Here is a 22,745-nt window from a genome sequence, read left to right as displayed (position 1 = left end):
ACAGGGATGGATGAGGGGGTAGGAAAGGATAGGGCTGATTCTGGGCTACAGGGAGGGATGGGGGGTATGGAAGGGCAGGGCTGATGCTAGGCTACAGGACAATTTTAAAGTTTTGGTCCTTTATGCTGTAATTGATGAAGGTTGAGCTGTGTTCTGCTTGTGAGAGATTCTTCTGGCATGTGGTTTGTGTGGGGATCTATATGTCTGACTTGTCTGGCTTTTCCAGTAGGACGCATATATTCACTGCTGCCTTTTTAAAGGTGCTGTTATTGGTATTTGTGTGTTCAGAATTGGTGGTGTTAAGGTTTGCAACATGGGCTCCGAGTATTTATGTTATGTTGATGTAGGACAGATGGGCGGATTATTTATTTAGAAATCCATCATGAAGCACACTCTAAAGCATTATTTAGGAGTATCCCAAGAAACACTACTCACACCTATATATACATAGTGCCCACCCATATTAACTTTGGGCCCACCCAAAATGTCAGGTCTGGCTACGCCACTGCTAATGGGGGAGTGCTTCTGATGTTACAGTAGGTGATCATCTGGCATCCAGTGATCACCAGATGGTGTGGATTAATATTAATATACGTATAGAGAGGGTTCACTCAAACGTGAAGGTTCTAGACTTTAAAAAAAATGTAACTTGATTCAGATGGGGGATTACCTCAAGGAATTGCTGTCTGGTTGGGAACATCTGGAAGAAATTAAAAAGCAGTGGGCAAAACTGAAAGGAGCTATTGTAAGAAAAGTAAATAAAAGTAAGAGGAAAAGAAGGCCGCTTTGGTTCACAAAAGTAGTAGCTGAAAAGATAAGGAAAAAGGAGGTTAGCCTTTATAAACTACAAGAGATCGCAGAAAGAGAAAGACAGGCCACAATATCTGGAAAAGCTAAGAGAAGGAGGTAGAATAGTCAGCAAAGATGCAAATGGAAGAAAAAAATAGCCAATACAGTAAAATGGGGGGGGGGGGGGGGGGGGGGGGGGGCAAGGCATCTTTTTTTTATTAGCTATGTTAGTGATAGGTGGAAGTACAAAAGTGGCATTGTGAGACTCAAAAGGTAAAGGAGAGGAACTTGTAGACGCCGATAAAGATAAGACGGAGTTGCTTAACAAATATTTCTGCTCACAGCTGAAGCACAGGAGCAGGCCCATAGAAGACAAACACAAATAGGAATGGAGGGGTGATAGTCCCTGAACAATTTTCAGAGGACTATGTTCGTGAGGAGCTGGCTAAACTAAAGATGGACAAAGCAATGGGGCCGGATGGCATACATCCAAAGGTACTGAAGGAACTTCAGGAAGTTCTAATGGCTCCACTGGCTGACCTTTTCAATTCTTCTCTAGAGTCAGGAGTGGTCCCGGAGGACTGAAGAAGAGCAGATGGGGTTCCTCTCCACAAAAGCGGAAGAGGTTGGGAAGTACAGGCCAGTAAGTCTGATTTCTGTGGTGAGAAAATTAATGGAAACACTTTTAAAATAGAGAATAGTAAAGGTTTTGGAATCCAATGGGTTACAGGACAGTGAATGATACATACCTGTAGCAGGTGTTCTCCGAGGACAGCAGGCTGATTGTTCTCACGACTGGGTGACGTCCGCGGCAGCCCCCACCAACCGGAAAAGGCTTCGCGGGACGGTCGGCACGCAGGGCACGCCCACCGTGCATGCGCGGCCGTCTTCCCGCCCGTGCGCGACCGCTCCCGCCAGTTGAATGACAAGCAATAAAATATGAAACACAACTCCAAAGGGGAGGAGGGATGGTAGGTGAGAACAATCAGCCTGCTGTCCTCGGAGAACACCTGCTACAGGTATGTATCATTCACTTTCTCCGAGGACAAGCAGGCTGCTTGTTCTCACGACTGGGGTATCCCTAGCTCTCAGGCTCACTCAAAACAAGAACCCAGGTCAATTGAACCTCGCAACGGCGAGGGTATAACAGAAATTGACCTACGAAGAACAACTAACAGAGTGCAGCCTGACCAGAATAAATTCGGGTCCTGGAGGGTGGAGTTGGATTTACACCCCAAACAGATTCTGCAGCACCGACTGCCCGAACCGACTGTCGCGTCGGGTATCCTGCTGGAGGCAGTAATGAGATGTGAATGTGTGGACAGATGACCACGTCGCAGCTTTGCAAATTTCTTCAATAGTGGCTGACTTCAGGTGGGCCACTGACGCTGCCATGGCTCTAACACTATGAGCCGTGACATGACCCTCAAGAGCCAGCCCAGCCTGGGCGTAAGTGAAGGAAATGCAATCTGCTAGCCAATTGGAGATGGTGCGTTTCCCGACAGCGACCCCTAGCCTGTTAGGGTCGAAAGAAACAAACAATTGGGCGGACTGTCTGTGGGGCTGTGTCCGCTCCAAGTAGAAGACCAATGCTCTCTTGCAGTCCAATGTGTGCAACTGACGTTCAGCAGGGCGGGTATGCGGCCTGGGGAAGAATGTTGGCAAGACAATTGACTGGTTAAGATGGAACTCCGACACCACCTTCGGCAGGAACTTTGGGTGGGTGCGGAGGCACTACTCTGTTGTGATGAAATTTGGTATATGGAGCATGAGCTACTAGGGCTTGAAGCTCACTGACCCTACGAGCTGAAGTAACTGCCACCAAGAAAATGACCTTCCAGGTCAAGTACTTCAGATGGCAGGTATTCAGTGGCTCAAAAGGAGGTTTCATCAGCTGGGTGAGGACGACGTTGAGATCCCATGACACTGTAGGAGGCTTGATAGGGGGCTTTGACAAAAGCAAGCCTCTCATGAATCGAACGACTAAAGGCTCTCCAGAGATGGCTTTACCTTCCACACGATAATGGTAAGCACTAATCGCACTAAGGTGATTCCTTACTGAGTTGGTCTTGAGGCCAGACTCTGATAAGTGCAGAAGGTATTCAGCAGGTTCTGTGCAGGGCAAGAACGAGGTTCTAGGGCCTTGCTCTCACACCAAACGACAAACCTCCTCCACTTGAAAAAGTAACTCTTTTTAGTGGAATCCTTCCTGGAGGCAAGCAGGACCCGGGAGACACCCTCCGACAGACCCAACGCAGCAAAGTCTACGCCCTCAACATCCAGGCCGTGAGAGCCAGAGACTGAAGGTTGGGGTGCAGTAACGCTCCGTCGTTCTGCGAAATGAGAGTCGGAAAACACTCCAATCTCCACGGTTCTTCTGAGGACAACTCCAGAAGAAGAGGGAACCAGATCTGACTGGGCCAAAAGGGCGCTATCAGAATCATGGTGCCGCGGTCGTGCTTGAGCTTCAGTAAGGTCTTCCCCACCAAAGGTATGGGAGGATAAGCATACAGGAGGCCGGTCCCCCAATGGAGGAGAAAGGCGTCCGACGCTAGCCTGCCATGTGTCTGAAGTCTGGAACAGAACAGAGGCAGCTTGTGGTTGGTCTGAGAGGCAAAAAGGTCCACCGAGGGGGTGCCCCACTCTCGGAAGATCTTGCGTACCACTCTGGAATGGAGCGACCACTCGTGCGGTTGCATGACTCTGCTCAGTCTGTCGGCCAGACTGTTGTTTACGCCTGCCAGGTATGTGGCTTGGAGGAGCATGCCAAACTGGCACGCCCAGCGCCACAGCCCGACGGCTTCCTGACACAGGGGGCGAGATCCGGTGCCCCCCTGCTTGTTGACGTAATACATTGCAACCTGATTGTCTGTCCGAATTTGGATAATTTGGCAGGACAGCCGATCTCTGAAAGCCTTCAGCGCGTTCCAGATTGCTCGGAGCTCCAGGAGGTTGATCTGCAGATCCTTTTCCTGGAGGGACCACAGACCCTGGGTGTGAAGCCCATCGACATGAGCTCCCCAACCCAGGCGAGATGCATCCGTCGTCAGCACTTTCGTGGGCTGCGGAATTTGGAATGGACGTCCCAGGGTCAAATTGGTCCGGATGGTCCACCAGAGCAGTGAAGTGCGGCAACTGGTGGAGAGGCGGATGACATCTTCTAGATTCCCGGTGGCTTGGAACCACTGGGAAGCTAGGGTCCATTGAGCAGATCTCATGTGAAGACGAGCCATGGGAGTCACATGAACTGTGGAGGCCATATGACCCAGAAATCTCAACATCTGCCGAGCTGTGACCTGCTGAGACGCTCTGGTCTGCGAAGCGAGGGACAGGAGGTTGTTGGCCCTCGCTTCGGGAAGGAAGGCCTGAGCCGTCTGGGTATTCAGCAGAGCTCCTATGAATTCCAGAGACTGGGTTGGCTGGAGATGGGACTTTGGGTAATTTATCACAAACCCCAGCAGCTCCAGGAGTTGAAGAGTGCACTGCATGGACCGGAGGGCTCCTGCCTCCGAGGTGTTCTTGACCAGCCAATCGTCGAGATATGGGAACACGTGCACTCCCAGCCTGCGTAGGTACGCCGCCGCCACCACCACGAGGCACTTTGTAAACACTCGTGGGGCGGAGGCGAGCCCAAAGGGCAGCACACAATACTGAAAGTGCCGTGCGCCCAGGCGGAATCTGAGATACTGTCTGTGAGCTGGCAGTATCGGGATGTGAGTATATGCATCCTTTAAATCCAGGGAACATAGCCAATCGTTTTTCTGAATCATTGGCAGAAGGGTGCCCAAGGAAAAGCATCCTGAACTTTTCTTTGACCAGGAATTTGTTCAGGCCTCTCAGGTCTAGGATGGGACGCATCCCCCCTGTTTTCTTTTCCACAAGGAAGTACCTGGAATAGAATCCCTGCCCTTCCTGCCCGGGTGGTACGGGCTCGACCGCATTGGCGCTGAGAAGGGCGGAGAGTTCCTCTGCAAGTACCTGCTTGTGATGGGAGCTGAAGGATTGAGCTCCCGGAGGACATTTGGAGGCAGGGAGGCCAAATTCAGGGCGTATCCGCACCGCACTATTTGGAGAACCCACTGGTCGGAGGTTATGAGAGGCCACCTTGTGTGAAAAAATTTTTAACCTCCCCCCGACCGGCAGATCGTCCGGTACGGACACTTTGAGGGCGGCTATGTTCCCGTGGATCCAGTCAAAAGCCCGTCCCTGGCTTTTGCTGTGGAGGCGCAGGGGGCTGCTTAGGCGCACGCTGTTGACGGGAAACGAGCGCGCTGGGGCTGTCCCTGTGCCTGACGAGGCCTTCGGGCCGGCTGGTTGTACCTACGCTTTGCAAAAGAATAGGGTGCAGCCTGCCGGGCCCGGGAAAAACGTCCACCTGCTGAGGTGGATGCTGAAGGTGCCCGGTGGGAGAGCTTGTCGAGAGCGTTTCCCGCTGATGCAGTTGGTCCACCATCTGCTCGACCTTCTCACCAAAAATGTTATCCCCCCGGCAAGGGACGTCGGCCAGTCTCTGCTGGGTGCGGTTGTCCAGGTCAGAGGCACGCAGCCATGAGAGCCTGCGCATCACTATACCTTGGGCCGCAGCACGAGATGCCACGTCACAGGTGTCATAGATACCCCTGGACAGGAACTTTCTGCACGCCTTCAGCTGCCTGACCCCCTACTGATAAGGCCTGGACTGCTCCGGCGGGAGCTTATCGACCAGGTCCGCCAGTTGTTGCACATTAGTCCGCATGTGGATGCTCATATAGAGCAGGTATGACTGGATGCGGGTCACGAGCATGGAGGATTGGTAGGCCTTCCTCCCAAACGAGTCCAGAGTGCGAGACTCCCGCCCCGGGGGCGCCGAGGCGGTATCCCTCGAACTCCGTGCCCTCTTGAGAGCAGAATCCACGACCGCCGAGTCATGGGGCAATTGGGGCCGCATTAACTCTGGGTCAGAGTGGATCCTGTACTGGGACTCTGCTTTCTTGGGAATGGTGGGGTTAGTTAACGGTCGCACCCAGTTCCGAAGCAGTGTCTCCTTGAGGACATTGTGCAGCGGTACCGTGGAGGACTCTCTAGGTGGTGATGGATAGTCGAGGACCTCGAGCATCTCGGCCCTTGGCTCTTCCACAGAGACCACGGGAAAGGGAATGCTAATAGACATATCCCGCACAAAGGAGGCAAAGGAGAGACTCTCAGGAGGTGAGAGCTTCCTCTCCGGTGAAGGCGTGGGGTCCGAGGGAAGGCCCGTAGACTCCTCTGAGGAGAAATATCTAGGGTCCTCTTCTTCCCCCCACGAGGCCTCATCCTCGTATCGGACATAAGCTCGTGGAGCTGAGTCCTGAACCGGGCCCGGCTCGACGTCGAGGCACCGAGGTCTCGGTGTCGTCGAGCGGTGGACTCCCGCGCCGGCGGGGACGGAGCTCCCTCCATCGACGTCGACGGGGACTCCACCTGCGTGGCGGTCGAGACCGGCGCTGCAAGCGGCGGCGGTGTCGACGGCCCCGGCGCCGGGCTAGAGCTCGCCGGCGCCACAGACATCGGCGCCGAGGGCGCAAGCACCCCCGGCGCCGGCACAGCCTGGCGCATCAGCCCTTCCAAGATCCCCGGAAGGATGGCTCTGAGGCACTCGTCCAGGCCCGCTGCCGGGAAAGGCGGTGGGGCCGGTAAGGGTGCCGGTGCCAGAAGCTGATGGGGGCCAGGAGACGGCACCGAGGTGCCGGAACCCCGACGCGTCGGTACCTCCACAACCGACGGGGACCTCTCCTCTCGACGATGACGCTTCGGCGTCGCCTCCTCTCCGATGTCCGGATGCACCGAGGGCGACCGGTGACGACGCTTCTTGTTTTTCTTTCGATGCGCGTCACCGGCGCCGGAAGGTATGGAGGAGGACGATCCCCCTCGGTCCCGAGGAGCCGGGTCAGACAGGGTTCGGTCCCGTGGGCCACGGGCTGAGGAGTGACCGGGGGCCGACTGCCCACGCGGCCGCTCACCTCTACCCTCGCCGGCGGACCGGCGGGCCGACGGGACCTGTTCTCCTGGGGTCGATGCCATCGGTGCCGGATGTCTCGGGCATCGATACCGGTACCGAAGGACCGGCGTCGATACCGATGCCGTCGAGGTCGACGTCGAGGGGCCGGCGCAAGTTCCAAAAAGACGGTCCCGCAGAACTTGCCTCGCAACCTGAGTCCGTTTCCGGAGACCGAGACACAGGGAACACGACTTGATATTGTGCTCCGGCCCGAGGCACTGGAGGCACCAAGCGTGGGTGTCGGTCTGCGAGATCGGCCGGCCGCAGCGACCACACTTTTTAAATCCACTCGGGACCTTCGAGGACATCGACGGAAAAATCGCGTCGGCGAAGTCAAAGTCGTCAATGGTGGCTGAAATCACACCTCGAAAAAAGAAAACGACCGTGCGGCCACTAGGCCGCAACGCGGCGTCCCCGCTGGAAACGAGGGAAAAAAGGGAGCGGGTGCTCCACACGCTCAGGTTTTTTTTTTTTTTTTTTTTTTTTAAAAAGAAACCGGCGGTAACAAAAAACTAAGAGAAAAAGCAACGATCCGCGTAAACGCGATCGAAAATCCGGCGCTGAAAACAGAGAGAGCGGCAAAGCACAACTCTCTCCAGACGCGGAAAAAAAGGAACTGGCGGGAGCGGTCGCGCACGGGCGGGAAGACGGCCGCGCATGCGCGGTGGGCGTGCCCTGCGTGCCGACCGTCCCGCGAAGCCTTTTCCGGTTGGTGGGGGCTGCCGCGGACGTCACCCAGTCGTGAGAACAAGCAGCCTGCTTGTCCTCGGAGAACTGAGGAAACATGGTTTCACTAGAGGCAGGTGTTGTTGTCAGACAAATCTGATTAATTTCTTTGACTAGGTGTCCAGAGAGTTGGATTGAGGGAGAGCGCTAGATGTGGTGTATTTCAATTTTAGCAAAGTCTTTGACACAGCGCCACATAGAAGACTAACAAATAAACTGAGTGACCTCAGTATGGGTCCTAAACTGAATGGGTTAGGAACTGGTTAAATGGTAGGGACAGAGGGTAGTGGTAAATGGAGCTCATTTTGAGGAAAAGGATGTTACCAATGGTGTGCCACAAGGTTCGGTTCTTGCGGCAGTTCTTTTTAACATTTTTGTAAGCAATATTGCTGAAGGGCTGTCTGATAAGGTTACCTCTTTGTGGATGATACCAAAATCTGCAATACGGTAGACACCCCTGATGGTACGAATAACATGAGGAAGGGACTTAGTGAAGCTAGAGGAATGGTCTGGAATTTGGCAGCTTAGATTTAATACTAAAAAATGCAAGGCCATGCATTTGGGCTGTAAAAACCCGAGGGAACGGTACAGTTTAGAGTGGGCAAACTTTTGTGCAGGAAAGAGAAGCAGGACTTATGTGTGTGTGATGATCTCAAGGTGGAAAAAACGGGTAGAAAAGGAGACAGCAAAGGACAGAAGAATGCTTGGGTGAATAGGGAGAGGAATGGCCAGTAGGAAAAAGGAGGCGATGATGCCACTGTATAAAACACTGGTGAGACCTCATTTGGAATATTATTAACAATTATGGAGACCACACCTTCAAAAAGATATAAACAGGATGGTCAGTCCAGAGAGCGGCTACTAAAATAGTCCGTGGCCTTCGTCTAAAAGAGTAAAGGGACAGACTTAAAAGATTTCAATATTTATACTTTGGAAGAACGGTGGAAGCGAGGAGATATGATAGGTATTTAAATGTCTCTATGCGACATAAATGCAGAGCAGACAAATCTCTTTCAAGTGAAAAGAAGCTCTGGAACGAGGGGGCATAGGATGAAAGTGAAAGGAGAGACTCAGAAATAGCCTGAGGAAATACTTCTTCGTGGAAAGGGTGGTGAATTCGTGGAACAGCCTTCTGGTGGAAGTGGAGATGAAAACAGTATCTGAATTCAAGAGAGTTGGGACATATACTTAGGAACTCTAAGAGAGTGTTAGGGAGAATAGATGGCATGGATGGGCAGACTGATTAGGCTATATGGTCTTTTTCTGCCTACATTATTCTACATGTCTATGCTTTACCTTTACAAATCATCTTAAGGCACTTTAGTTTTCATCAGCATACCCACTCCCATCTGATTAATTTACCTTCTTATGCCTTTTTGGCACCACTGCACTTCGGAAAGTGCGTAAGTACGCACAACTGATGTTCTTCCTCATTCTTACCTTGCTATTCTATTGTAGCCTTCCTTACCTTTCTTTTCCTTTTGTTGCCTAATGTGGCTGAACTTTATTTTGTTAGTTTGTTCTTGACCCTTCCTTTCCCCTATATTTACTTAGGGTTTTTTTATGTATAGGCAGTATATTAAACTTGACCTTGTTTCCTATTTTTTTTCCAATTTGACAACATTGGAAATTAATGCAGTGGGACAGCTTTGCTTTTATGGCTTATTCATTTTAAGATACTGCTAATTAGTGACACAGTAGATGACAACAGATAAGCCTTACACAGTCCATCCAATATGCACAAGTTAAACTCATAGCATAAGATATGATGTGATACTACATATGCATACTTGAACTTGATTTGTCCTTGCCATTTTGAGGGCACAGACCAAATAAGTCTGCCCAGCACTGGCCTTGTTCTCCAATTTCTGAAGATGTGACTAGAGCCACATCTTCAAGGCAATTTTGAAGATAACACATGAAATCTGAAGTCTGAAACCACGAGGGTTTGGCAAAGTGAACAAACCAAACTGAGGGACAGACTGCTGTGCATGGTAAGGTCTATGCATGCTCACAGCTCTATACTAGTTCTGAGCTCTGGAAGAACTATTCCATCCCAGTGAAGTGCAACAGCGCCCACTTGTATGACCGATTACATCCTGCTCGAAAACAGGAAAAAAAAAAGCTTTAAAAATGCCCTATATGGTCATTGGCAATAACGCTTAATGCATAGAACATTTACTGTAAGTCACTTGGGCCTTTATGTAATCTGCATTTTCTCAATTGACACATTCTGAGAAAAATCCTTTGGTACACAAACAAGAAAGACATTTGACAATTAACTAGAAGTAATAAAACCTACACTCACCCAGGATCAGTTTTGTCTTTAAGGTTCAGAACTCCATATATAAAATTCATCATGATATTCATTTCTACTTGGTTTATTCTGCAACAAGAACAAAAAGTTGAATCAGTATAGGTTGAAATTCAGAATAGAATGTAATATTGTGGGCACAAAAGAGCTCTGAAAACAAACTAAATTTCAGTTACTGTTCAATGCAACTATGCAGTCTATTTGAAAATTGCCTCTATAAAAGTTCCAGCCCTCAATCCATTAAAAAAAAAAAAATCTCCCTTTTCTGTTTCCTGCTAATACCATAGTAATTTCTTCATGGAAATAGTTTTAAAAGAAATATGAGGAAATATTTTTCTCTCAAATAACAGGTAAGCTCTGGAACTTGTTGCCGGAGGATGTGGTAATGGCAGTTAGCTTATCTAGGTTTAGCAAAGGTTTGGACACGTTTCTGGAGGAAAAGTCCATAGTCTTATTGAGGCAGACATGGGGGAGGTCACTGCTTGCCCTGGGTTTGATAGTACGGAATCTTGCTACTAACTGAGTTTCTGCCAGGTACTTGTGACCTGGACTTTTCTTAAATAAACTAAGAATTTATACCTAGTGAAAAGGTGATTTCCTTACCATCCATACGAGACTAGTCCAGAACCAGTAAGTTATGTCCATTGACCTACATATGGAGACAACAAAGTAGTTCTGTATGATTCCTCCTTAAGGGCACCATACAGCATTAGAATGCTCAGTATTTCTCTGTCTCTAATAAATAGTTGCAGACACTTCAAGGAAGCTTAGAGGAGCTAGCTTGGATGCAATCTTCTGGGGTTTATTCAAAGGGGATTAAAAAACCACCACAATGGAGGAACAAAGGAAACCTTATGAGTCCGTAGGAACAGTCAATTAGTAAGGCAGAATGGATGAGTCTTTCAACCCTTAATCTCATGTACAACTGGCGAGTTCTCAAGGATGTAGTTTATTAAAAAGCAAAAAGGACCAAACATGGGACTGTGTTTCGGCTTGAGAAAAAGATTGCCTCAGGGGTCTGTAGACAATACATAAACATACCAAATCAAATAAAGGCACTATGAATTGATATGAATGAAATTATACAAAATAAATAGAATCAAACATACCAAATCAAATAAAAACATGAACTGACAAATTAAATAATTGTGCAAAATGAATAAAATCATAAAAACATAAAATGCATGAATAAAATAAAGAACCACATGTGAATATAACAAGAAAATAAAACGAGTTGTAAAAACATGTATGAAAAGATATATATTGAAAAAGACATGTAAGCAAATCAGTAATTGAAGGATAAAAACAATAATATGGAATCATGAATTCACACACATACATCTTTGTGCACAGTTACAGAGATTAAAACATAAGCAATATCATGCACACCACAGAAAGAATGTATGATGGAAAACATGTACTTGGTTTTGTTTTTAAAGCAAAATAAACAAAATAGGTAAATAAACTTCATAAGTATGCAAAGCCCACCGAGTCTAATCCCCTCCATCGTCCACCTTTGGCTGTGGTAAGGTGCATTTTATCACTCCTTCATTTGGCTTTGCAGAGTTTGAAAAAGAAAATCTGTGGGTGAGTGCATAGATTTCTAGAATTCCATGGTGGAACGTTTAACAGTACCACAGCTTAGAGTGCACTGCAAAGAGGGCTGAAACTGGCAGGGAAGAAGGAAATGGAGTATTTACAAACCCCACTTTTCAGTAACAGAGTAACCTGGCCAGGCTATTGTGCTGCTCTCTCTGGGTACTGAAAATCAGTACGGCTTGAATGCTCTTAAGAGTGGTTACATTTAGCATTTAAAAAAAAAAAAAGGTTCTACCATGAGCAGATTCTGCCTGGAAGCTTGTTTATTACTTTCTATTGGCCCCATTTTGGGCAACACTAAGGGATAATTTGTCATTTTTCAGACTCAATTTCCTAGTTGAATGAGCCACCTTGTAAACAGAGCAGAATTCAGTGCAGTTCAGATAAAATCACTGAGGCCCCACTGTCCTGCTGCATTCAAACATGTGAACAATTATGAAGCACACACTCTGCTTTGAAAAAGGGTGATGGACCAGAAAACGCTCTATATTCCCATCACTAGGACAATGAATGCGCTGAAAAACAGGTCAATTTAGATGTACTCTTGCACTACTTGACATGATAGAAAGCTATTCCAAATACATGTGTCGGCATTCTTAGGGAATGACGAGAATACAGCTTAAGTGGTAGTGACCATATAACTTTGGCAGTCAATGAGAGCCTGAGTTAGGGAGGCCAAGCAAGACTCTCACCTAGAAGTCTATAACAAGGAGCTGGTGTTGGGAGGATGAGAGAGTATATAGTCTTCTCCCCAAGAAGTACAGACTCCATCTATAAGAGAAACTATCTTCAATACAACTAAGAAATCTATCAATTTAGCCCCATGCAGGGCAAGATGTCATTCCATGTATTTACATAAGTACATAAGTATTACCATACTGGGAAAGACCAAAGGTCCATCGAGCCCAGCATCCTGTTTCCAACAGTGGCCGATCCAGATCACAAATACCCAGCAAGATCCCAAAAATGTACAAAACATTTTATACTGCTTATCCCAGAAACGGTGGATTTTCCCCAAGTCCATTTAATAACGGTCTATGGACTTTTACTTTAGGAAGCCGTCCAAACCTTTTTTAAACTCTGCTAAGCTAACTGCCTCTACCACATTCTCTGGCAACGAATTCCAGAGTTTAATTACACGTTGAGTGAAGAAACATTTTCTCCGATTCGTTTTAAATTTACTACTTTGTAGCTTCATTTTGTGCCCCCTAGTCCGAGTATTTTTGCAATTCACGTCAACCCGTTATACTGCACTCATTATTTTATAGACCTCTATCATATCTCCCCTCAGCCATCTTTTCTCCAAGCTGAAGAGAACCTAACCGCTTTAGCCTTTCCTCATAGGGAAGTCGTCCCATCCCCTTTATCATTTTCATCGCCCTTCTCTGCACCTTTTCTAATTCCACTATATCTTTTTGAGATGCGGCGACCAGAATTGAACACAATATTCGAGGTGTGGTCGCGCCATGGAGCGATACAAAGGCATTATAACATCCTCATTTTTGTTTTTCATTCCTTTCCTAATAATACCTAACATTTTATTTGCTTTCTTAGCTGAAGCAGCACACTGAGCAGAAGGTTTCAACGTATCATCGACGACGACACCTAGATCCCTTTCTTGGTCCGTGACTCCTAACGTGGAACCTTGCATGACGTAGCTATAATTCGGGTTCCTCTTTCCCACATGCATCACTGCACTTGCTCACATTAAACATCATCTGCCATTTAGATGTCCAGTCTCGTAAGGTCCTCTTGTCATTTTTCACGTTCCTCCCGCGATTTAATGACTTTGAATAACTTTGTGTCATCAGCAAATTTAATTACCTCACTAGTTACTCCCATCTCTAGGTCATTTATAAATATGTTAAAAAGCAGCTGTCCCAGCACAGAGCCCTGGGGAACCCCACTAACTACCCTTCTCCATTGAGAATACTAACCATTTAACCCTACTCTCTGTTTTCTATCTTGTAACCAGTTTTTAATCCACAATAGAACAATACCTCCTATCCCATGACTCTCCAATTTCCTCTGGAGTCTTTCATGAGGTACTTTGTCAAACGCCTTCTGAAAATCCAGATACACAATATCAACTGGCTCACCTTAACCCACATGTTTGGTGAGGCAAGATTTCCTTTCACTAAATCTATGTTGACTTTGTCTCATTAATCCATGCTTTTGAATATGCTCTGTAATTTTGTTCTTAATAATAATCTCTACCATTTTGCCCGGCACCGATGTCAGACTCACCTGTCTATAATTTCCTGATCTCCTCTGGAACCTTTTTTAAAATTCGGCGTTACATTGGCCACCCTCCAATCTTCCAGTACCACGCTCGATTTTAAGGATAAATTACATATTTCTAACAGCAGCTCCGCAAGCTCATTGTTCAGTTCTATCAGTACTCTGGGATAAATACCATCCGGTCCAGGAGATTTGCTACTCTTCAGTTTGTAGAACTGCCCCATTACATCCTCCAGGTTTGCAGAGAATTCACTAAGTTTCTTTGACTCGTCAGCTTCGAATACCATTTCCGGCACCGTTATCACACCCAAATCTTCCTTGGTGAAGACCGAAGCAAAGAATTCATTTAATCTCTCCGCTACGGCTTTGTCTTCCCTGATCGCCCCTTTTACTCCTCAGTCATCTAGCGGTCCAACTGATTCTCTTGCCGGCTTCCTGCTTTTAATATACCTAAAAAATTTTTTACTATGTGCTTTTGCCTCCAACGCAATCTTTTTTTCAAAGTCCCTGTTAGCTTTCCTATTCAGTGCTTTGTATTTGACTTGACATTCCTTATGTCGTTTCTTATTATTTTCAGTCGGTTCCTTCTTCCATTTTCTGAAGGATTTTCTTTTAGCACTAATAACTTTCTTGTTCTTGAACTCTCTATAGTTCAGAAGCTCTATGAAGGCACACAGCACAAGTCTTCACTTTCCCCACCCACACTGAGAATTGCTTTGCTATATTCTACTGGTTCTGGACTGGTCTGGTTTATTCCACCAGATAAGTCCAGAAACCCTCCCTACTTAAATATTAATGCACATTCTTCCATTCTGAATTGTTCTTATTTCTCAGTCTGAAGTACTTCTATTTTACAATTCTTCTTACCTATCTCAATAGACTTTCTGGCACCTCCTTACCCAGTGTGTCAGTAGAGTACTACTGTACGTTCTTGGTAAAGACAAAAGATGAACACATTTGACCGTATGTATGAACATGGAGTACCTCTATTTGGTCAATCAAAATACAGAGTAATCTAAAGATGCACGATGCCCTTAAGGGGGAAATTATACAGAACTACTTTTGTTTCTCTGTCTCTATCCACTGGGTTTGGACCAGTAGGACTAAAGGAAAGAAAATTATCAAGAAAAAAAATTTCTTCATCCAATCATAATGTAGACGACAGAGAAATTTAAAATGTTAAAAAGATATGGTTGACTTGGCCATGTCAAACAGAAAAAATGCTGCTCTATTCCTGGAAGCATTAAGAGCTGCTGCCATATTCTACATTTCTTTGGATAAGATCAAAAATGATTTGTAAATCTTTTTTATTGGAAATGTCAATAAACACTCAACTGAACAATCCGAACTCTCAATTTTTATTTTAAAAACTCAACCAATCCCACTTGTACATCACCCCTCCCCTTCAAATCCCCTCACCTCCCCTCCTTGACATTAATGGAAAACAGTGATAAAGGCAATATGGAATGAATAAAGAACCCAACATCGAACAAGATCCTTAAGAGCCATACAATACCCCAATCCTTTATCCCCAACCTCCCACTATCCCTATAACCCCAAGTATAATTTTAAAAGACCGAGCTGAGGCATTTCAGATACAAATTTTAGTGACATTTTTAACTATATGTCTACTTACCCTTGAAGAGTAATATGTTCTTGGGAACTCTCAGCCCAACATCCACTCAACATAGCAGTAAAGTAACTAGATCTGGCACATAAAATGGCCCTGAAGGGGAAAGTACAACTACTTCAGACAGTATTTCTGACCGTTACATTACAAAACAAACTGCTGTTCTGTTTCCTAGAATCTCTTCAAAAGAGCTCTATGACATCATTCATGTTACATTAACAAAAGAGAGAAAAGTATGCATTATATTTAATTCTTCCAAACTCCTCTGTGTGTGTGTGTGGGGGGGGGGGAAGAATCCATGTTTGTGTGTGTCTGTACATGTGTATGTATGTTGGCAAGTATGTGAGAAAAGATGGCAGTTTTAAAGGTGCAATTTCTTAATCATGTTATAGTGAATGTATACTACAGCTATTGGAACTGCTTCTCCCATAGAAAGACATTGTGCCAATGTGTGTAAAAATTGGCATGTGCTTGAACTTCTGCATATATTTCCTAAGCCAAGCCAGTTTTTGCATTCCAAAAGGACACTACCGTTGGTGAATATATTTCTTTGAATGTTTGCTCCGGTCAGACAATTGAAGACAGGAAATCATGGTAGTTGCGGTCACTGCCAATGGTGCTCTTTTTCTATACATGGTCGAGAATGGGTTCATCCTCAAACTACTTAGATATATAGGACTGGATCATTAACTTCCTGTTACACTACATATGTCACATACCTTATTCAATGCCCATGAGATTTATACTATGTTATGTTGGAAGAACTGTCCGCCAAAATGATTAAATGAACCCCAAATCTAGGACTAAGAATGGAGGAGTAGCCTAGTGGTTAGTGCAATAGACTTTAATCCAGGGTAACTGGATTTGATTCCCACTGCAGCTTCTTGTGACTCTGGGCAAGTAACTTAACACTCCATCGTCCCAGGTACAATAAATACAAATAAGTACCTGTATATAATATGTAAACCACTTTCAATGTAGTTGCAAAAAACGCAGAAAGGCCCATTTTCCTTTCCCCTTAATGAACTTGCCTCATTGGTGTCCCATTGGCAGTAGGTGGCAGTAAAGTTATATCTTACCTGATAATTTTCATTCCTTTAGTCATAGCAGATGAATCCAAGAAACAAATAAATTGTGTCATCTACCGGCAGTTGGAGATATTGCATGGTTCTGTTTATGTTCTCTATAGGACAGCTTGAAGTCTGGTCAAACAGTATATTCCCTCACAAAGCAGAAGACAAGAAAAACATAGGCATAAACTTCCCCTTCCCCACAAAAGAAGGCCCAAACAGGAACTATTCTAACAATGAATCAACTCCCACAACAAACCTGAACCAAGAAATCAAGAACAGAAGCAGAGTCCATTAGGATGGGGTTCTGGATTTATCTGCTATGACTAAAGGAAAGAAAATTATCATCAGGTAAGACATAATTTTACCTTCCTTGTCATCAAGCAGATGAATTCAGAAATGAATAGCACACCGAGGACATACAGTCCTTGATCTAACGCAACACTGTAGCCTTGGAGGAAGCCCAATTGGGGCCTAAGAATACAAAAGGATGATCTGATCTGCAGAATTTATTAATGATCTCCAGATAATGCATTAGCACCAGTCAGATGTCCAGGGAACAAGGAGAATGAAAGGCACCCCCATAGGCCTCCCTCAAACACTGGGAGAAACGACTGATTGAGGTAGAAAACTGAAACCATCTTAAGCAAGAAGGAGGGGACCTTATGCTGGGATATGCCCACCTCAGTAAAACAGAGGAACATATCCTGACAGGAAAGAACTTGGAGTTCAAATGTGCTGGACAGAAATCACCACCAGAAACTCAAATGTGCTGGACAGAAATCACCACCAGAAACCATGTCTTCAAGGTGAGATCCTTAATTATCGCCATCCGAAAAGGCTCAAAAGGAGGCAACTGTAAAGCCCACAGAATCAGACTGCTCCCCAGTGGAGCCTCAAATCAGGGCTTTAAGATGGAGAACCCCCTTGAGAAAGCGAATGAAGTCTGGATGCACCGCCAAAGAAGAGTTGGCGAGTGTACCCCTATAACAAGCTAATGCTGCAACCTGAATCTGTAAGAATGCCAAAACCTGCAACAACAGGGCCTGCAGAGCCTCAAATGCCAGACTCGCACATAAGTGCGACAGATGGAATGACACCGTCCAAACAGCCTTTCTGCCTCAGGTGTGCCCTCTCAAGAGCCAGGTAGCCTAAGAACAAAGGGGGAGGGATCCTCCATGCAGATGTGCCCCTGAAACAGCAGATCTCTCCGAAGAGGAAGTCAAAAGGGACTGCCCACCAGAAGGCGCACCAGATCCGCATACCAAGGTCTCCTGGGCCAGTCTGGGGCTATAAGGATAACCTGACCAGGATGGCACTGAATCTTCCAAAAGACCTGGCCGATCAGAGGCCAGGGAGGGAAGACATACAGCAGCTTCCTCCAGGGCCACTCTTGGAGCAGAGAATCTAGGCTGGCAGACCCGGACTCCTTTCTTCAGCTGGGGCACCTTTGCATTGCACTCTGAAGCTACGAGTTCCAGAGCTGGAGTGTCCCACTTCTGCATCACCAGGTGGAAGGCTGTCTCAGACAACGCCCACGCAACAAGATCCAGAGAGGTCCAGCTGAGATAGTGGCTCATATTGCTAGGATGCTAAATGTATACAGACGGACTGAGATCAAAAGGAACCCATCGTGCCACCCACTGAATCAGGAGATAGGCCTCCAGAGCGAGGCCAACAGTGCGTGTGCCACCCTACCTGTTGATGGATGCCACGGTGGTCTGATTGTCGGACAGCACCCGAACTGGGCACCCCGAAAGTATGTCCTGAAATGTCTGGACAGACAGCCAGGCCAAGTGTCCAGAAATGTCTGGAGCGCCAGCCAGGCCACCTGAAGCTCCAGGCGACTGAGGGGCCACGAGACCTCCACCGACGACCAGAGTCCCTGAGCAATGCAATGGAGACAATGCACCCCAGATCCCTGAAGGCTCACATCATCTGTCACAACCACAACCCATTGCGGGGTGGCCAGCAACATCCCAGCGCGACTGGCTCTGGCCTGAGGAGACCAACGCAGACGAAGTCGTGAGATGCCAGCGACCAGTGGCTCAGAAGAGATTGCTAAAGGAGTCATGTAGGCCCTTGCCCATGGCACCACCTCCAGTCGCTAAAGAGCCCAGGAACTGAATATAATCCCAGGTCCACAGAGCCAGGCAAGCCAGTAAGGAGACCTATTCCCTCAGCTTGATTATCCGGTGATGCAGAAGGAAAACATGGCCCCACAGGGTATTGAAGACCCCCAAGTATTCCAGGATCTGCGTTGGATACAATTGACTCTTGGGAATGTTAAACACAGCACAAGGAGCACAAGTCCTTCATCACCTGTCATGGCACTTAGACTCACCTGGAAGGAGGAAGCCTGGATGAGCCAGTCATCCAGATGCAGGTGCACTCGAATCCCCTCTCGATGGAGAAACATGGTCACTACCACCATCACCTTGGAGAAGGTGCAGGGACCTGTGGCCAGCCCAAAGGGCATCGCTCGAAATTCAAAGTGCTGATCTATCACTGCAAACCACAAGAAGCGCCTGTGTGGAGGCAGATCAGAATGTGGAAATATGCTTCCTTGAGGTCCAAAGGCATGAGGAACTCTCCCAGCCAAACCGCTACTATGACTGATCGCAGGGTCTCCATGCAAAAAGTGGCACACCTGTAGAGACTTGTTGACCCTCAAGGTCAAGCACCAAACGAAAGGAGTCACCCTTTTTCAGCACCACAAAAGATAGAGTAATGGCCACATCTCCAATTGTTAGACCGAACAGGCTGAATAGCCCCCTGGGAAAGCAGACTTTGAATGGTAGACTGCTGCCTGCTTGAGCCTGGCACTGTACGGGGAGACCCAAACAAAATGTGCAATGGGAGAGGAAAACTAACTTGTAACTGCTGCTGATAAAGTCCAGCACCCACCAATCTGATGTAACCCCACTGATAAATGTCCAGCACCCACCAATCCAATGTAATTTTGGACCGCTCCTCGTAAAAGTTGGAAAGATGACCCCCTATCACAAGGGGAAAGAGTGGACTGGCACCCCATCATTGTATGGCACAGGAGGCAGCAGGCTGCCAGCTGGCCAACCCATTTGTGCCCCCCAAAAGGACTGTCGTGCCGAATATTTGGACTTGGAGAAGGAAGGAGACCGTCGAGGCCAGTAGCGCCTGTCCTCATGCAGCCAGGGCCACGCCTGGGGAACATGGAAAGACACGTCTTACCGCAGGCAAACGGCGGACTTTGGCCTCCCCCAGGCCTTTGACCAATTTTTCCAGGTGCTCCCCAAACAGAAGCCTCCCTTGAAACCGGAGCTTTGTCAGGCATTGCTTGGAGGCATCGTCAGCAGACCAGTGCCAAAGCCACAACAAGCACCAAGCTGTAACTGAAAGCACAATGTGCTTTACGGAGGCCCTGATCAAATCATACAAGGCACCTGCCAGATAAGCCAGCCTCTTTCCAGGGAAAGGAAGTCTATAGGCTGAACAGCCTTCATATCTACAAAGGAATCCGCCACCCGCTGCACCCAGGCCAAATAGGAGTGAGCAGCATATGAACTACAAATAGAAGCCTACAAGGACAGGCCAAACACCTCAAATGAGAATAGACTCTAGCTTTCTATCCTGGGCGCCCTTAAGGGCAATGCCACCCTTCACCGGGAGAGTAGTCTTCTTGGTGACCACCATCATCAGTGAATCCACCGCAGGGGCCTCAACTGGTCAAGCTCCTTGGGAGGGATGGGATACAACCTAGCCATGCTCCTGGCCACCTAGAGACTGGTGTCCAGCAACACCCACTGTGCCAAAATGAGCTCCTGCATGGCCTTGTGCACCAGAAACGTGCACGGATTCTTGATACTAACAATCAATGAATTGGCAGCAGAGGAAGACAGGGGTGAGGGTTCAGAGATATTAAGAACTTCTAGCGCACTGACAATGAAGGCAGGAAAATTTGAACTGCTGTGGAATCATCTACATCATTTAAAGCCAGTGAGGCCAGCAACTGGACCAAAACCCCCCTCCTTCAAAAACGGGGAGAAGAGGTGGTGAGACTGGAGCCAAAGTAGTGACTGTGTCCACTCTCTGTCACTTAGAAAAGATAGGCTCAGCAGAACCTGAACCCTGAGCCAAAGATGCAGGAGAAGGATGGGTCCTCTTCATTAAATATGCCTGGTGCATTAATGGAATGAACTTGGGCGAAAAGGGTACCCATGCAGCTTGGAGAGAAGCATCCCCATGTCCTCAGCCTGAGGAAGTATTCACATCAGCAGCTGAAGTCCCTACCTGCCCCGAAGCAGCAGAGAGAACTGAATTAAAAAAAAAAAAAAGTACTGAAGAAGCATGCGGTTCCAAAACGGCACCTGTTGCAAACCCTGACACAGAGGTGGAGGGCAGAGTACGGGAATCCTCAGCACTGTCTATAACTCACCTCAGCAAAACCCCAGACCCCCAAACCAACACTGCCAACGAAAAGGGACCGCCAAACACAACACCGTGGTACCGGAGCAACGCAAAAGTAAATAGTGGGAACAGGAAAAAACCCCAACAGCAATTAAAGATTTAAAGCAGTACTCACCGCATTCCCACCAGAGGATGATGCCAGTGGCTTTGCTCAGAAATGTCTGGGGAACTGGATTTAGGTTTTCTCATCCCCCAAGTGAAATGCCGCCCACAGAAAATGGAAATTGTGGCTACTGAAACTGACCCTTCAGTGCCAGAGAGACTAGCAGTGAGAAGTTCTTTTTTTTTCCAGGAGAGCCTTCAGGCGAGGAAGGGGAAGCCTGAGGCCAGGGGAGGGACCTGGTACCATCAGATGTACCCCAGGAGGCATCAGCTAAAGCCTACCACCTCAGGATCAACTGAACCAGAAGGAACAGGAGCCACCAAGTAAAAGACCAGATGCAGATGAGAAGCTGTCCACAGCCTGCTGGAGATAGAGGATACTGGCTGACCAGACTGTAAGCTGTCCTATATAGCACGGTTCAGTTAATGTTCTCTATTTCCACCTGCTGGTAGACACACAGAACCCATCTGCTTCTGGATTAATCTGCTGATGACAAGGAAATACCTGTTCTTGGATATATGATGGAGAGTGTTAGATACTACTATCAGTAGAGTGGGAGCGAGGTGACTTGGAAATACGTTTGCAACACCAAATGTGTTAAATGAAGAACTTACATAGAAACAGAGAAAAATGAAGGCAGATAAAAGACCATAAGGGGCATAATCGAACGGGGCGTCCAAGTTTCCCTGAGGGCATCCTTGCGAAGGGGCGGGGAAACCCCTTATCAAAACAAGATGGGCATCCATCTTTCGTTTCGATAATACGGTCGGGGACGCCCAAATCTCCACATTTAGGTCGAGCTTACAGATAGTCGTCCTTAGAGATGGACGTCCCCGGCTTTCAGCGATAATGGAAAGCGAGGATGCCCATCTCAGAAACGACCAAATCCAAGCCATTTGGTCGTGGTAGGAGCCAGCATTCGTAGTGCACTGGTCCCCCAGACATGCCAGGACATCAACCGGGCACCCTAGGGGGCACTGCAGTGGACCACAAATTGCTCCCAGGTGCATAGCTCCCTTACCTTGGATGCTGAGCCGCCCAAAACCCACTCCCCACAACTGTACAACACTACCATATCCTAGGAGGTGAAGGGGGACACCTAGATGTGGGTACAGTGGGTTTGTGGTGGGTTTTGAAGGGCTCACATTTACCACCACAACTGTAACAGGTGTGGGGGGGTGGGCCTGGGTCCGCCTGCCTGAAGTGCACTGCACCCACTAAAACTGCTCCAGGGACCTACATACTGCTGTCAGGGAGCTGGGTATGACATTTGAGGCTAGCATAGAGGCTGGCAAAAAATATTTTTAAAGTTTTTTTTTTTGAGGGTGGGAGGGGGTTAGTGACCACTGGGGGAGTAAGGGGAGGTCATCCCTGATTCCCTCCGCTGGTCATCTAGTCAGTTCGGGCACTTTCTTGAGGCTTGGTCTCAAGAAAAAATGGACCAAGTAAAGTCAGCCAAGTGATCGTCAGGGACGCCCTTCTTTTTTCCATTATTGGCCGAGGACGCCCATGTGTTAAGCACGCCCAAGTCCTGCCTTCGCTATGCTTCCGATACCCCCCCCCCCCGGGAACTTTGGTCATCCCCGCGACGGAAAGCAGTTGAGGACGCCCAAAATCGGCTTTCGATTATGCCGATTTGGGCGACCCTGAGAGAAGGACGTCCATCTCCTGATTTGTGTCGAAAGATGGGCACCCTTCTCTTTCTAAAATAAGCCTGCATATGAGCTATCCAGTCTGCCTAGCCATACCATCTACTTGAATGGATGACATTGGTTTAGCCGATTGGCTTAAATGATCAGCTGACTTCTAAG

The 22,745-nt window shown here is 47.5% G+C and overlaps 1 protein-coding gene across 1 annotated transcript in view; it reads right to left on the bottom strand.

Annotated features, from left to right (window-relative positions):
- Positions 1–22,745, bottom strand: part of KIAA1107 (KIAA1107 ortholog) — a 195,734-nt gene that overhangs the window by 142,301 nt on the left and 30,688 nt on the right. The window contains 2 exon segments of the mRNA XM_030205681.1: positions 9,840–9,917; positions 15,322–15,411. Coding sequence (XP_030061541.1) covers positions 9,840–9,917; positions 15,322–15,411 — 168 coding nt within the window.

The sequence above is a fragment of the Microcaecilia unicolor genome, chromosome 6, assembly GCF_901765095.1.
Source record: "Microcaecilia unicolor chromosome 6, aMicUni1.1, whole genome shotgun sequence".
NCBI lineage: Eukaryota > Metazoa > Chordata > Amphibia > Gymnophiona > Siphonopidae > Microcaecilia > Microcaecilia unicolor.
The sequence above is the reverse complement of the archived record's forward strand: the minus strand, read 5'-3'. Positions and strand labels throughout refer to the sequence as shown.